The 14,839-nt window shown below is 35.9% G+C and overlaps 1 protein-coding gene across 9 annotated transcripts in view; it reads right to left on the bottom strand.

Annotated features, from left to right (window-relative positions):
- Nucleotides 1–564: 564 nt before the first annotated feature.
- The window catches only part of dclk2a (doublecortin-like kinase 2a), a 63,854-nt gene continuing 49,579 nt past the window's right edge, over nt 565–14,839 (bottom strand). For 7 of the 9 annotated variants that reach the window (XM_047812544.1, XM_047812543.1, XM_027177776.2 and 4 more), the window contains 3 exons: nt 13,121–13,201; nt 12,893–13,006; nt 565–4,683 (listed from right to left, as the gene is read on the bottom strand). In XM_047812544.1, the coding sequence (XP_047668500.1) occupies nt 4,399–4,683; nt 12,893–13,006; nt 13,121–13,201 (480 nt within the window). In that variant the 3' untranslated portion in view covers nt 565–4,398. Of the gene's footprint in view, nt 4,684–7,199; nt 7,213–10,778; nt 10,863–12,892; nt 13,007–13,120; nt 13,202–14,839 lie in introns of all 9 variants that reach the window. The other 2 variants (XM_047812549.1, XR_007140407.1) reach the window with 2 other exon arrangements.

Below are 14,839 nucleotides of genomic sequence, written 5' to 3'. Positions count from 1 at the left end.
TAAATATGGACATAATCTATACCTATTAATCAGTGATACATTAGTTTATTTATAAAACGAGGACATAATGAAGGAGACGAATGCACCATGGTAAAAAATATAAATTATTTAAAGAAATAAATAATTTATATTTTTAACCATGGTGCTTTTTTCTTAAGAATTAATATAGAAAAATTCCAATACCGTAAATTAAAAGTCGACATATATGAAAGATTTAAATATATACAAGACATTTATATCAAAAGAATGTCACTCCTAATCCATAAAATTCTTTCTTTCTTTTTTTATTTTTGACTTTTCTTTAAGTCCAACAAAAAATGTGAAGAATTTGTTGAGAAAAATATTTTTTTGTGATTTTTTTGAAATTAATTCTTTAAATTGAAATACGCTAAATATTGGACGTATGGAATTAGGTTAAAAAATGTAATAAAAAATGCTAAACATTTCACCTAAAATCTATAGACACGTTAAATCAGCTGACTTTAAATCTTTAAACTTTAGTCTGTGTATTTAGATATTTATTATTTAAAGTGAGAAGAAAAAAAAGAAAACAGGATCGACGACCGCGGTAAGAACTTTATTCTCCTTTATTTCACCTTCACTCCTTAACACAAAGCCACTTTTAACTAAAACACAACACAATAAGCCTGGAATCGAAATGAAACTGAAAACAGCATTTGCAATAGATTTAACAGTACTGAGGAACAGATTGTTGCTGCAGCGTGTGAGGTTTCTAACATCAGAACAAATACACTGAATATTGTAGTGAGAGAAAGAAGAGTTATTGCTGAACGTGTGTTTTTCTGTACGAGAGAGAGAGAGAGATTATGAGTTTCTATTCAGATCCGAGGATGTATCATGCGTCGGTGTTTCCTTTTTTTATCTATAGAAGCGAAGAAGCTCGAGTGAAAAGAAGAAAAGCTAAAGAGGCGTCTTTAAGTGTCTAAACATGTCAAGGAAAAAAATAACACTGCTTCCAACGTGAAGGTATTTAAGCAGAACAATCGCAGAATTACAGCATCTAATAGCAGAGAGGCACTAACCTCCTAATTAACCTCCTACTTAACCTTTTTATTATTAACCTACAATCAGCCCTTCGCATCATTTATTCAAAAGCAAAAGTCTCATTCCTTCTTGTACAGTCTTCTAGTAGTCACACACACACACACACACACACACACACACACACACACACACACACACAACACACACACACACACTAGTCATAATCACACCCACCACACTCGCTCAACGATTCACAATAAATAAAAAAGGCTTACATATCTGCTAAAGGCAGACGCTCGTCTTTCAACACACAAACACTGCATGGCGTTTTATATATTAATATATATACACACCCACACTACAAAAACTTCTCGCACTCCCCCGGGGAATGGAGACATGCTGCAGACAGATGTGCAGCGCTGACAGCACAGCTGGAGGCCACAGATACAAATCCCACAATGAAGCCTTTTTTTTTTTTCATTTCAACAGAGAATGTAGAGTATGGTATGGTACAGTAACATCTGATACTGATACGGTTCCTTTAAATAATTGGCCTGACGTTATTTAGTGCATTATTTATCATGAAGAAAGCGACTTCGGCTTCGAAGGCATTCATTGATTAAAAAAGAAAAAATAAATCAAAATAATAATGTGAATCATCGGGGAAATATTTTTTGGTGTTTCATCAAAAAAGATTAATCAACAAGGTGAAATTGTGAGTGGAGGGTGTCAAAATCTTTGACTGTCATTAGATCACTTTAATTTGATCTATCACTTTAGTAACATTACTTCAACTTTAGGAATTTGTGGGTAAAGTTTAATGTTAATGGATGTAATAAATAATATTCGGTAAGTGAAGCAGTCAGTGTCAGTCCTGGAGCTATTAATCCCAGGTTATCGTCATTCAAATCCTTGCTCTAAATCCCAGGATATCATCATTCTAAACCCTGCTCTTAATCCCAGGATATCATCATTCTAAACCCTGCTCTTAATCCCAGGTTATCATCATTCTAAACCCTGCTCTTAATCCCAGGTTATCGTTGTTATAAACACTGCTTTTAATCCCAGGTTATCGTCATTTTAAACCCTGCTCTTAATCCCAGGTTATCGTTGTTATAAACACTGCTTTTAATCCCAGGTTATCGTCATTTTAAACCCTGCTCTTTATCCCAGGATATCGTCATTCTAAACCATGCTCTTAATCCCAAGTTATCGTTGTTCAAAACACTGCTTTTAATTCCAGGTTATCGTCGTTCTAAACATTGCTTTTAATCCCGTTATCGTCGTTCTAAACATTGCTTTTAATCCCAGGTTATCGTCGTTCTAAACATTGCTTTTAATCCCAGGTTATCATCGTTCTAAACCATGCTCTTTATCCCAGGTTATCGTCATTCTAAACCCTGCTCTTCATCCCAAGTTATCGTCATTCTAAAAACTGCTTTTAATCCCAGGTTACCGTCATTCTAAACCATGCTCTTAATCCCAGGTTATCGTTGTTCTAAACACTGCTTTTAATCCCAGGTTATCGTCGTTCTAAACACTGCTTTTAATCCCAGGTTATCATCGTTCTAAACACTGCTTTTAATCCCAGGTTATCGTAGTTTTAAACATTGCTTTTAATCCCAGGTTATCGTCATTCAAAGCCTTGCTCTAAATCCCAGGTTATCATCATTCTAAAAACTGCTTTTAATCCCAGGTTACCGTCATTCTAAACCATGCTCTTAATCCCAAGTTATCGTTGTTCTAAACACTCCTTTTAATCCCAGGTTATCGTTGTTCTAAACATTGCTTTTAATCCCAGGTTATCGTTGTTCTAAAAACTGCTTTTAATCCCAGGTTATCGTCATTCTAAACGATGCTCTTAATCCCAAATTATTGTTGTTCTAAACACTGCTTTTAATCCCAGGTTATCATCGTTCTAAACACTGCTTTTAATCCCAGGTTATCGTCGTTCTAAACATTGCTTTTATCATTGTTCTAAACCCTGCTCTTAATCCCAGATTATCGTTGTTCTAAACACTGCTTTTAATCCCAGGTTATCGTCATTTTAAACCCTGCTCTTAATCCCAGGATATGGTTGTTCTAAACCCTGCTCTTAATCCCAAGTTATCGTCATTCTAAACCCTGCTCTTAATCCCAGGTTATCGTTGTTCTAAACATTGCTTTTAATCCCGGGTTATCGTCGTTCTAAACCCTGCTCTTAATCCCAGGATATCGTTGTTCTAAACCATTCTCTTTATCCCAGGATATCGTTGTTCTAAACTCTGCTCTTAATCCCAAGTTATCGTCATTCTAAAAACTGCTTTTAATCCCAGGATATCGTTGTTCTAAACCATGCTCTTAATCCCAAGTTATCGTCGTTCTAAAAACTGCTTTTAATCCCAGGATATCGTTGTTCTAAACCTTGCTCTTAATCCCAAGTTATCGCCGTTCTAAAAACTGCTTTTAATCCCAAGTTATCGTCGTTCTAAACCATGCTCTCAATCCCAGGTTATCGTCGTTCTAATACCGGCTCTAATACCAGGAATATGAAAGTTTCACACATGTAATATAAAAGCAGGATTATGAAGCACGCCTTTTTCACATAGGGGTTATAAAACTCTGCTCTGAAGCAGGATCAGCACAGCAGTGTTTAGTGTTCACTCCACATCACGGTTACAAACGTGTACAGTGTGATGATGTGTACAGTAGGGGATGTGGCAGCTTAGTGGTTAAGAGAACGTTAAACACTACTGATCAGAACGTTGTGAGTTTGAATCCCATGTCCACTAATGTGCCTCTGCTGGGCCCCTGAACAAGGCCCTTGATGATCAATTGTTCAGTTGTTTAAAATGAGATTAAAAAATGCAAGTTGTTCTGGATAAGGGTTTCAGTCAACAGCTGTAAATGAGCATGTGTTTGGTGGTGAGGAAGAAGGGATGAAGGATACACAGATTAAGAAGACTATTGTGTGCATTCCCCACAATGTTACTCCACCTCCAACAGCATGAACTGTTCACACATGGAGCCATTGAACCACCGCTTAGCTTCCTGACCTGGGGATGAGGATTTATTCCTCTGTGCGCGGATAACGGATTGAAATATGAGGAATGTTAGAGCAGCTCAAGGACCGAGAGTGTACAATTATGTATGAAAAATGTTTGTGTTTTGATGTAATATATTTCAATGCTATGAAATCAAGGTTTTTAGTTTAAATATTAAAAAAACATTCAATGGCTTTTGCAAAATTCATATCGCTTCTTTTGTTTCCAAATAGATTGTTTTCAAGAAAGCAAAACACCGCTCGAGAAAAAGCAAAAAGCTGGAATGGATTTCAATCAGCCGAACACATGTATTGTAAATATAGATATATATTTGGGTCAGTCTTCCTTCCTCTCCCAGTTGTAAGCAGGTCTATTCCTCCCGCTTGAAAGCTGGCTCTTCGCTGGGTTCTTCACTACACCGAGGAGAGGACGGGGACGAAGAGACAGGAGGGATTTCGGAGGAGGGCGAGGGGGAGGGTAAAGCCTGAAGGGGGGCGGCTCCAGGGTGTCCATTTTTGGTGTCCTCTGATAAGCCAGAGGGGCATTTCTTCTCAGACCGGCTGTGTCCCAATTGTCCTTCCCCTTGGGGCTGGGCGGTGCTGCTCCCCTGACTACGACGGCAGAGCTGCAGCTTTTCTTTATCTAGAGCTGTGTTCTACAGAAGGAGATAAAGAGCTCAGAGGTCATCTATGCATTAAAGGTGGAGAACACAGAGAGAGAGTGAGATAGAGAGATAGATAGAGAGAGAGATAGATAGATAGATAGATAGATAGATAGATAGAGAGAGAGTGAGAGATAGAGAGAGAGAGCAACAGAGAAAGACAAAGAGAGAGAGAGAGAGTGAGAGATAGAGAGAGGGAGAGAGAGCAACAGAGAAAGACAGAGAGTGAGAGAGAGAGAGTGAGAGATAGAGAGAGATAAAGAGAGAGAGAGAGCAACAGAGAAAGACAGAGAGTGAGAGTGAGAGAGAGTGAGAGATAGAGAGAGAGAGAGATAGAGAGAGAGAGAGAGAGAGAGAGAGAGAGAGAGAGAGAGAGAGAGAGAGAGAGAGAAATTTTTTGACATGAAATGGACATGGAAAAGAAAACTAGCAGAAAACTTTATCAGGAAGTCAGTAAAACTCACCACATTTAATTTAGTCTTATTCGGGGTTCGGATTTGTTTAAAACTTACCGTGCATTTAGAAAGCCTCTTTATTTTTATTTTTAGAAATAGAAACAAAGAATACATCAAAACTAAATCTAAAAATCAGAAGGAGAAACTGTGATGTCAAGGAGAGTGAGAAAAAAACACAGGTGAATAAGTAACCTAGTGAATGAGTAACCTAGTGAATGAGTAACCTAGTGAATGAGTAACCTAGTGAATAAGTAACCTAGTGAATAAGTAACCTAGTGAATGAGTAACCTAGTGAATGAGTAACCTAGTGAATAAGTAACCTAGTGAATGAGTAACCTAGTGAATGAGTAACCTAGTGAATAAGTAACCTAGTGAATAAGTAACCTAATGAATAAGTAACCTAGTGAATAAGTAACCTAATGAATGAGTAACCTAGTGAATAAGTAACCTAGTGAATAAGTAACCTAGTGAATGAGTAACCTAGTGAATGAGTAACCTAATGAATGAGTAACCTAGTGAATAAGTAACCTAATGAATGAGTAACCTAGTGAATAAGTAACCTAGTGAATAAGTAACCTAGTGAATGTGTAACCTAGTGAATAAGTAACCTAGTGAATGAGTAACCTAGTGAATAAGTAACCTAGTGAATAAGTAACCTAGTGAATGTGTAACCTAGTGAATGAGTAACCTAGTGAATAAGTAACCTAGTGAATAAGTAACCTAATGAATGAGTAACCTAGTGAATAAGTAACCTAGTGAATAAGTAACCTAGTGAATGTGTAACCTAGTGAATAAGTAACCTAGTGAATGAGTAACCTAGTGAATAAGTAACCTAGTGAATAAGTACCCTAGTGAATAAGTAACCTAGTGAATGTGTAACCTAGTGAATGAGTAACCTAGTGAATAAGTAACCTAGTGAATAAGTAACCTAGTGAATAAGTAACCTAATGAATAAGTAACCTAGTGAATAAGTAACCTAATGAATGAGTAACCTAGTGAATAAGTAACCTAGTGAATAGGTAACCTAGTGAATGAGTAACCTAGTGAATAAGTAACCTAATGAATGAGTAACCTAGTGAATAAGTAACCTAGTGAATGAGTAACCTAGTGAATAAGTAACCTAGTGAATAAGTAACCTAATGAATGAGTAACCTAGTGAATAAGTAACCTAGTGAATAAGTAACCTAGTGAATAAGTAACCTAATGAATGAGTAACCTAGTGAATAAGTAACCTAGTGAATAAGTAACCTAATGAATGAGTAACCTAGTGAATAAGTAACCTAGTGAATAAGTAACCTAATGAATGAGTAACCTAGTGAATAAGTAACCTAGTGAATAAGTACCCTAGTGAATAAGTAACCTAGTGAATAGGTAACCTAGTGAATGTGTAACCTAGTGAATAAGTAACCTAGTGAATAAGTAACCTAGTGAATAAGTAACCTAGTGAATAGGTAACCTAGTGAATGTGTAACCTAGTGAATAAGTAACCTAGTGAATGAGTAACCTAGTGAATAAGTAACCTAGTGAATAAGTACCCTAGTGAATAAGTAACCTAGTGAATGTGTAACCTAGTGAATGAGTAACCTAGTGAATAAGTAACCTAGTGAATAAGTAACCTAGTGAATAAGTAACCTAGTGAATGTGTAACCTAGTGAATAAGTAACCTAGTGAATAAGTAACCTAGTGAATAAGTAACCTAGTGAATAAGTAACCTAGTGTTCCAATCTGAAGCTAGCTGTTACAGCAGGGAAGCCCGGTGGTGGCAGCATCATGTTTTCCCTTCATTTCTATACATTTCTGAATATGACTACTAATATTTGAATATTCCAAACTGCTGCATCGTTCTATTCATGACATATGACATGGTTTCTGTATAAAAGTCCGATGAAGTCAACTGCATCAACTCATCGCGTCGTTCTACGCAAGCCTGACTAGTGTAAAGATCCACTTGTGTTTTTGATCACTCTCCCTCAGGGTTTGTGGAAGTGTGTGTGACATGGATGGAGAGGACAGAAGCCAGGTGTAAGAAGCAGGGCTGTTAGTGTTAGTACATACCATTGGCCTGCAGCTACTCAGAGGGTAGGGGTGCCGATGGAGGGATGCAGAAGCAGAGGTACAGAGACTAGGCTTACTCACAGAATGCATACAGAGCAACAACATACAGAGCACAAACACACCTCTACAACTCCAGAACACTTTATCTCAAGGACCTCTAAAACACACTCTCTAGATCTAATCTAATCTAATCTAATCTAATCTAATCTAACTGGTATCTAATCATCATTTTTCAGGGGTGTAAAATCGCCATTTTTATTCTTATTCTTGTCACAAGAAAGTGTTTCAGATCAAATATCTTCATGGTATCCGTGTTCCTGATCGAATTTATTCTTATATTACAGTGCTGTTACATTCTCGATTCTGATTGGTCAGAAGCTGTTGATTCGTTCTGCACCTCAAAAAGTCTTTCAGCATAATCTAATAACCTTCTATTGTAAAACACGCTGAACTTTTCTGTAGGGAGACGTTTGTTTAAGGTGTATGTAAGGAGTCTCCGGTGTCGGCGCTTTGTCAGTGAGTCGGTATGATGTTTTTCTGGACTTCACCTATTCCAGAGAAAAAGCTAAATTTAAATGCGTACATCCGTTCCATGTAAATAAATAGAGGAACATTAACACAATTAGTTTTCGTACATCCGACATGACTCGAGTGTGGGTTTTCAAATCCGTGAATAAAATCAATCCCCGAGTTCACACCTGAACTGAGAATCAAACCCACAACACTGGTGTTTTGTATCAGACATGTGACCACTGCTCTGTTCTACTATACATGCTTTAATCTCCTAAATAAATCTAACACTGTACTTCTACTGTATTTCCCATCAGCACCGACATCCTGCTGAGATTTCACACTGTAATAATGTGCCTTATATCATTTATACTAGATGAATGGATCACGCTCACACTACATCGTTCGGTCCAGTCATTAGAAACGTTTCTATGTTCAGAGTAAATGCTGATCTCAAACCCATTTCTACGCTGAGACGCCTCAAGCGCTTGTTCATAAGACTCAAAAATTTCAAGGTGTTCATCATCATCATCCACTAAAATTCAGTGGGAAAAACCACACGTCACACACTGAAAGTCATTTTAGATCAGACTCGGAGCCAGAAAATCATTCCTTTATTTATACCGAATGAAAACGGTTTCTGTTCACTGGTGCATCGGAACAAATTGCTGTGATGTAAGAGGAACGAAACAAACTGGGACGAGGTATTAAAATAAAAAGCACGTGTCAAAACTGGCTAATCTAATAAATGGTGTATTAGAAGTCCTTCAGTGAAAGTGGTAGCAAACAAATCTGTGGACTTTAATTTGCAGAACATCATGGAAAAGAAGCAGGTCGGAGATAAATGACAGGATAAATCAGAATACACAATTGAAGCATGTAATTAATTAACAACAAAAAAGCCCTATAATTCATTTAGTAGCGACACACACAGTGTGGTCTGAGGCAGGAATTCCTCTCTGACCACAAGAGGGCAGCACATCTCCTAAACATGCTGAATTAACAATGTGGCCCCTTCACCGTTCATTAGCACCATGAATGTGCTGTTAGTATGAAATATTTTTGACTGTGAAAAAGGAAAATCAGGCGAGGTTATACTTGCTTGTTAAGATTTACACCATGCTGAAAGAAACAACACGTGACACAACACATGGCAACGTGGACAAGGAAGTTGGAAGACAAACCAGGAAGCTGGGAATGATGTGAAAAGACTGATTCATGAAGGATTCAGATTGAGAGGAGTTCAGATTTATCCTATATCCATGAGGATCAGTGCATTGCAGGTTTAAGTTGTAAATTAAAGAAAAGAAAAGAAAATAGCATGCTTTCCTGTACTTAAGCTTTATTTAGAATTGAAGTCTAATGTTGGAAATGAATCTTTAACTATTAATAATAATAACACATTCAATAGTTTCCTATGCAGCTTTATGCTTTTAAACAAATAACAGAAATCTAAGTGTCAAAGAAAGTCCGTAAGTCTAAGTCGTAGCTGTAGACGTGCTCTGAAAGCTTTCATTTAATGGATGTTTGTTTTGCATCGAATTTCATTTTAGCTGTAAGAAACAATCAGAATCATATGAAACAATGTCTCTCTGTAGAAGCCTTGAAGAGCGGTGAAGCTTTTATATTAAACCGGTTTCGTGTAAGGTAAAATCAGCGACATATCTCTGTGTAGATAACGCTGGCGAGAAGTTTTGGAACGTGTTTGGGAATGATTTGTTTTAAATTTGTGAAATATTTCAAACTGAAACGATAAAACGCTTCGATAAAAAGGAGGATTTTTGCTGTTATCAAAACTATAGATAACTGTTACGTAACACGATGTTGGAATTATCATATGAAATGAATAGAAATCTTTCTTATCACCACATGTACATTACAGCACAGTGGAATTCTTTTCCATTACATATCACAGTTTTGGAGGTTGGGGTCAGAGCACGGGGCAGCTAGGATACAATGCTACCAGAGAAGGGAGGGTTAAGACAATTACCCAACAGTGGCAGCTTGGCAGTGCTGGGGCTTGAACCCTAACCTTCCAGTCTACAGCCCTTATACACTTGAGCTACTACTGCCATTTCATAATAATAATATCTATCTATCTATCTATCTATCTATCTATCTATCTATCTATCTATCTATCTATCTATCTATCTATCTATCTATCTATCCATCTATCTATCTACCATACACATCTATCTATCTATCTATCTATCTATCTATCTATCTATCTATCTATCTATCTATCTATCTATCTATCTATCTATCTATCTATCTACCATACACATCTATCTATCTATCTATCTATCTATCTATCTATCTATCTATCTATCTATCTATCTATCTATCTATCATACACTTTTATGTATATGTATATTTATGTATACATATGTATATACATTATTTCTTCACCTATATTTTCATATTTTTTATGTTTTTTATATAGTTTTCTTATTTTATTCTTATTTTTTGCTTTGTTATACTTTTTTTTATATATATTTTTTTATTCTTATACCGGACAGTTGCATAAGGCATTTCACTGCATATCGTACCCTGTATGTATGTGTATGTGACAAATAAAATTTGATTTGATATCTATCTATCTATCTATCTATCTATCTATCTATCTATCTATCTATCTATCTATCTATCTATCTATCTATCTATCTATCTATGTAGAATCATGTTGGATTTCCATATATAAAGCGAGCGACAGAACCGTTTTAAGTTCCCTACAGAACCATTCATGTTAAGAGTGCAATCCCAGGCACACTATTGATACAGGAGAAAGACATAAAGTCGTGAAATACTGGACTATTTCTTTGTCTATTGTGTGATGGTGAACATTAACATTAACATTAAGAGTGTATGTTATAGCAGAAAAAAAAGCTCCGCTCTGTCTAACTCTGCTCTGCTCTGCAGGGTATCAGTGCTGAGCTTGTGAGAGCTGTAGTAAAGCACATGGCCAGAAGGGGGCACTGCAATAGCGCAAAAAGCAGCAGATCTAGAAGAGTCAGGACAGACCAGAGGTTTTAGTAAAGAGTGTAGATTTTCAGACGTAGAGTCAAATACCCAGAATGCAGCAGCGGGCACCTCTTGGTCCTGGGAGAGAGACGAGGGCCATTCACAGATACAGCTCTGGATTTATATCTCAAACTGTTGGATGAGATTCACATCGGTAAGAATAGAGCACTGACCCCTGAGCTGCCTGTGAGTCTTGCACTACTGCTGTAATGTAATGTAATGTCTGATGTAGGGTTCGATGTGCACACTCACTTACATAAACATTTAATCTTGAATAGGCATTGAATCATCATCATCATCATCATCAAATTTAACAAGTGAAATTTTAATAATGTGATTGTATTTAACCTATACTACTACTGTTACTAAGAGTAATAACGCTATAATAATTATAGTCTATGACTATTATATATAAAATATACACTAATGCATACAATAATAAAATTATTATTAATACAAACTCAATTTCTCATGTTGTACTTAATAAGTGCAACATGAGAAAAAATACATATTAATTATTACTATTATTATAAAACGATAGTTATTATTATTAAACAATAATCATTATAAACAATGTTTTTATTACACAATGAGAAGAGAAATATAATAATAATAATAATAATAATAATAATAAATTTGATTTCTGCAATTCGTTTATTGTTTCTACGATTTTACACGTTTTAAAATAAAGGTTAAACCATCACAATGTTTAACCCTCTAAAGTTATGTTAAATGCTTTTAAATTTTCATTCTCTCAGACTGTTACAAAGCACCGAAACAATAAACAAACATCAAAATAAACGTCATCTTACGGAAAACTTGAAAACTTCACCATATCAGTGATTGTACACTTTTTAAAGTGGTTTACGTAGAGCTTCTGTCTTACATACAAGTCCTGACATATGCTCTTCTAACAGAAATAAGCACATCAGGATTAACCTGCGATCTACAGCCGTGTAATCTGACCAATCAGAATGGAGAATGGTTTATTATGCTATTATTACGATAGAACCGATCATCAGCATCAGCTCATGCTTATTTTTTTTTACTACCATTTCTTTTCTGTTATTGTATTCAGCTGGATGTGATCAGTATGAAGACAGGAAGGAAGTTAATGTGAAGTGAAAGGGGACGTGAACAAAGAAGGTCACTGCCACGACCCGGCGGTGATGATGGTGGCGAGGCTCGGGCTGCTAGGACAGAGGTTGTGTGAATGAATGTGCTGAAGATGACAAGACTACAAGAAGACGCTGTACAGGATGCCTGGATTCGAGCAATGTGCATAAGAGGAAATGACTGAGCCACAATGTTTTACCCACAAACCAACCAAGCCCCACCCCACACCCACTTCCCGAGAGACAGAGGACAAGGGAGGACAAAACCACACACAGAGGATTATCTATCAATCACAATGAACATATACTCATCAGAGATTTAGATAAAAACAATCTGATTTATAACACATTAATCTTCCAATCTCTGGAAAGCTTCAATCTGTGCAGATGGATTCAAGCTTATATAAAATACACGTTTATGAGCTCTTGGAGTTTAAAGTAATAGTTCAGCCAAAAATGTCATTTTATTAAATTCCCTTTATTTTCTTTTACTATATGAAATCTTATTGCAACATATATGCAATGCATTTACTCTATGCAATCTTATCAGGAGTGCTAAGCATTAGACTACAAACTGATCAGGAGCGCTAACATTGCTATGAAGAAAATTCTAGAAGGAAAAGAGACAAATCAGAGAGCCAGCAGGTCAAAGTTCACCCCAGTAAAATGAACAATAAACAGCTGAGTGAATCTGCTTGGATGAATTGTGCAGTTTTTTAGGTGTCTCACATATCAACATGGTTACGAAGTCATAAACGCTAAATTATTAACGCTATCGCTATACCACGTGTGATGATAAACTGGAGGCCATCGTTTTCATTTACTCGATTAGCTGGTATGTTTTAGCACAAATATAAACAAAAAAAACAAAACAGTTTAGATCTGTGACATGTCGATGGTGATGATGGGAGAATTCCTGCTGCATATGTTTCATTTTTGACTGAACGATCGCTTTAAACTGAACGTTTTGAAATTCTGATGGTGATTACTGTCAAATAAAGATATTACACAGATATACAGTCTTTATAAGTGTGTGTATGTTCTTACCATAATAACAGACACTCCGGCGGTGGTGTTGCCCTCTTTCTGTGCGGAGGTAAAGTGTTTCCTGAGCTTCCCTGTCACCTCCATCTTCATGTTGTTGTCCACAGCTGTCTTGTCCTGATACATATTTACATAAACACACAAGCTCATGTTTAATGTCTCATCTGTAGAGAGAAATAATGAGCCATGAGAGACATGGTTATACACACACACACACACACACACACTCACCGTGACCCAGGGGTGACACAGAATATCTTCTGCTGTGTACCTCATCTGAGAGTTCACCCGAAGCATCTGGCCAATCAGCTCCTGCCATGTGAGTCATATGACAAACACCGACACAAAATATTAACATTCAGCACTGTGTAATAACAGTGTACTAAACACCCAATCAGTATAAACTGTCTCTAATACACACTGCATCTAGTACACATCATCAACAAACACTGCATATAAGAAACACCACCTCTAATATACACCATGTCTAATAAACACAATTTGTAATAAACACTACTAAACAAACACCACCATACAATCTAATAAACATAACTGCATCTAAAAACATGCCACATGTCTATTAAACACTGTCTCTAATAACCTCTGTCTCTAATAAACACTGTCACTAATAAACTCTGTCTCTATTAAACACTGTCTCTAATAAACACTGTCTCTAATAAACACTGTAACTAATAAACACTGTCTATAATAAACACTGTCTATAATAAACACTGTCTCTAATAAACTCTGTCTCTAATAAACACTGTCACTAATAAACTCTGTCTCTATTAAACACTGTCTATAATAAACACTGTCTATAATAAACACTGTCTTTAATAAACACTGTCTATAATAAACACTGTCTCTAATAAACACCGTCGATAATAAACACTGTCTCTAATAAACACTGTCCCTAATAAGCACTGTCTCTAATAAACACTGTATCTAATAAACACTGTCTCTAATAAACACTGTCTCTAATAAACACTGTCTCTATTAAACACTGTCTCTAATAAACACTGTATCTAATAAACACTGTCTCTAATAAACACTGTCTCTAATAAACACTGTCCCTAATAAGCACTGTCTCTAATAAACACTGTATCTAATAAACACTGTCTCTAATAAACACTGTCTCTAATAAACACTGTCTCTAATAAACAGTCTATAATAAACACTGTCTCTATTAAACACTGTCTCTAATAAACACTGTATCTAATAAACACTGTCTCTAATAAACACTGTCTCTATTAAACACTGTCTCTAATAAACACTGTCTCTATTAAACACTGTCTCTAATAAACACTGTATCTAATAAACACTGTCTCTAATAAACACTGTCTCTAATAAACAGTCTATAATAAACACTGTCCCTAATAAGCACTGTCTCTAATAAACACTGTATCTAATAAACACTGTCTCTAATAAACACTGTCTCTAATAAACAGTCTATAATAAACACTGTCTCTATTAAACACTGTCTCTAATAAACACTGTATCTAATAAACACCACGTCTAATAAACACTGTCTCTAATAAACACTGTCTATAATAAACACTGTCTATAATAAACACTGTCTCTAATAAACACTGTCTCTAATAAACTCTGTCTCTAATAAACACTGTCACTAATAAACTCTGTCTCTAATAAACACTGTCTATAATAAACACTGTCTATAATAAACACTGTCTCTAATAAACACTGTCTCTATTAAACACTGTCTCTATTAAACACTGTCTCTAATAAACACTGTATTTAATAAACACTGTCTCTAATAAACACTGTCTCTAATAAACACTGTCTCTAATAAACACTGTCCCTAATAAGCACTGTCTCTAATAAACACTGTATCTAATAAACACTGTATCTAATAAACACTGTCTCTAATAAACAGTCTATAATAAACACTGTCTCTATTAAACACTGTCTCTAATAAACACTGTCTCTAAT

The sequence above is a fragment of the Tachysurus fulvidraco genome, chromosome 4, assembly GCF_022655615.1.
Source record: "Tachysurus fulvidraco isolate hzauxx_2018 chromosome 4, HZAU_PFXX_2.0, whole genome shotgun sequence".
Classification (NCBI taxonomy): Eukaryota; Metazoa; Chordata; class Actinopteri; order Siluriformes; family Bagridae; genus Tachysurus; species Tachysurus fulvidraco.
Note: the sequence above shows the minus strand (reverse complement) of the source record. Positions and strands in the feature narration are given on the sequence as shown.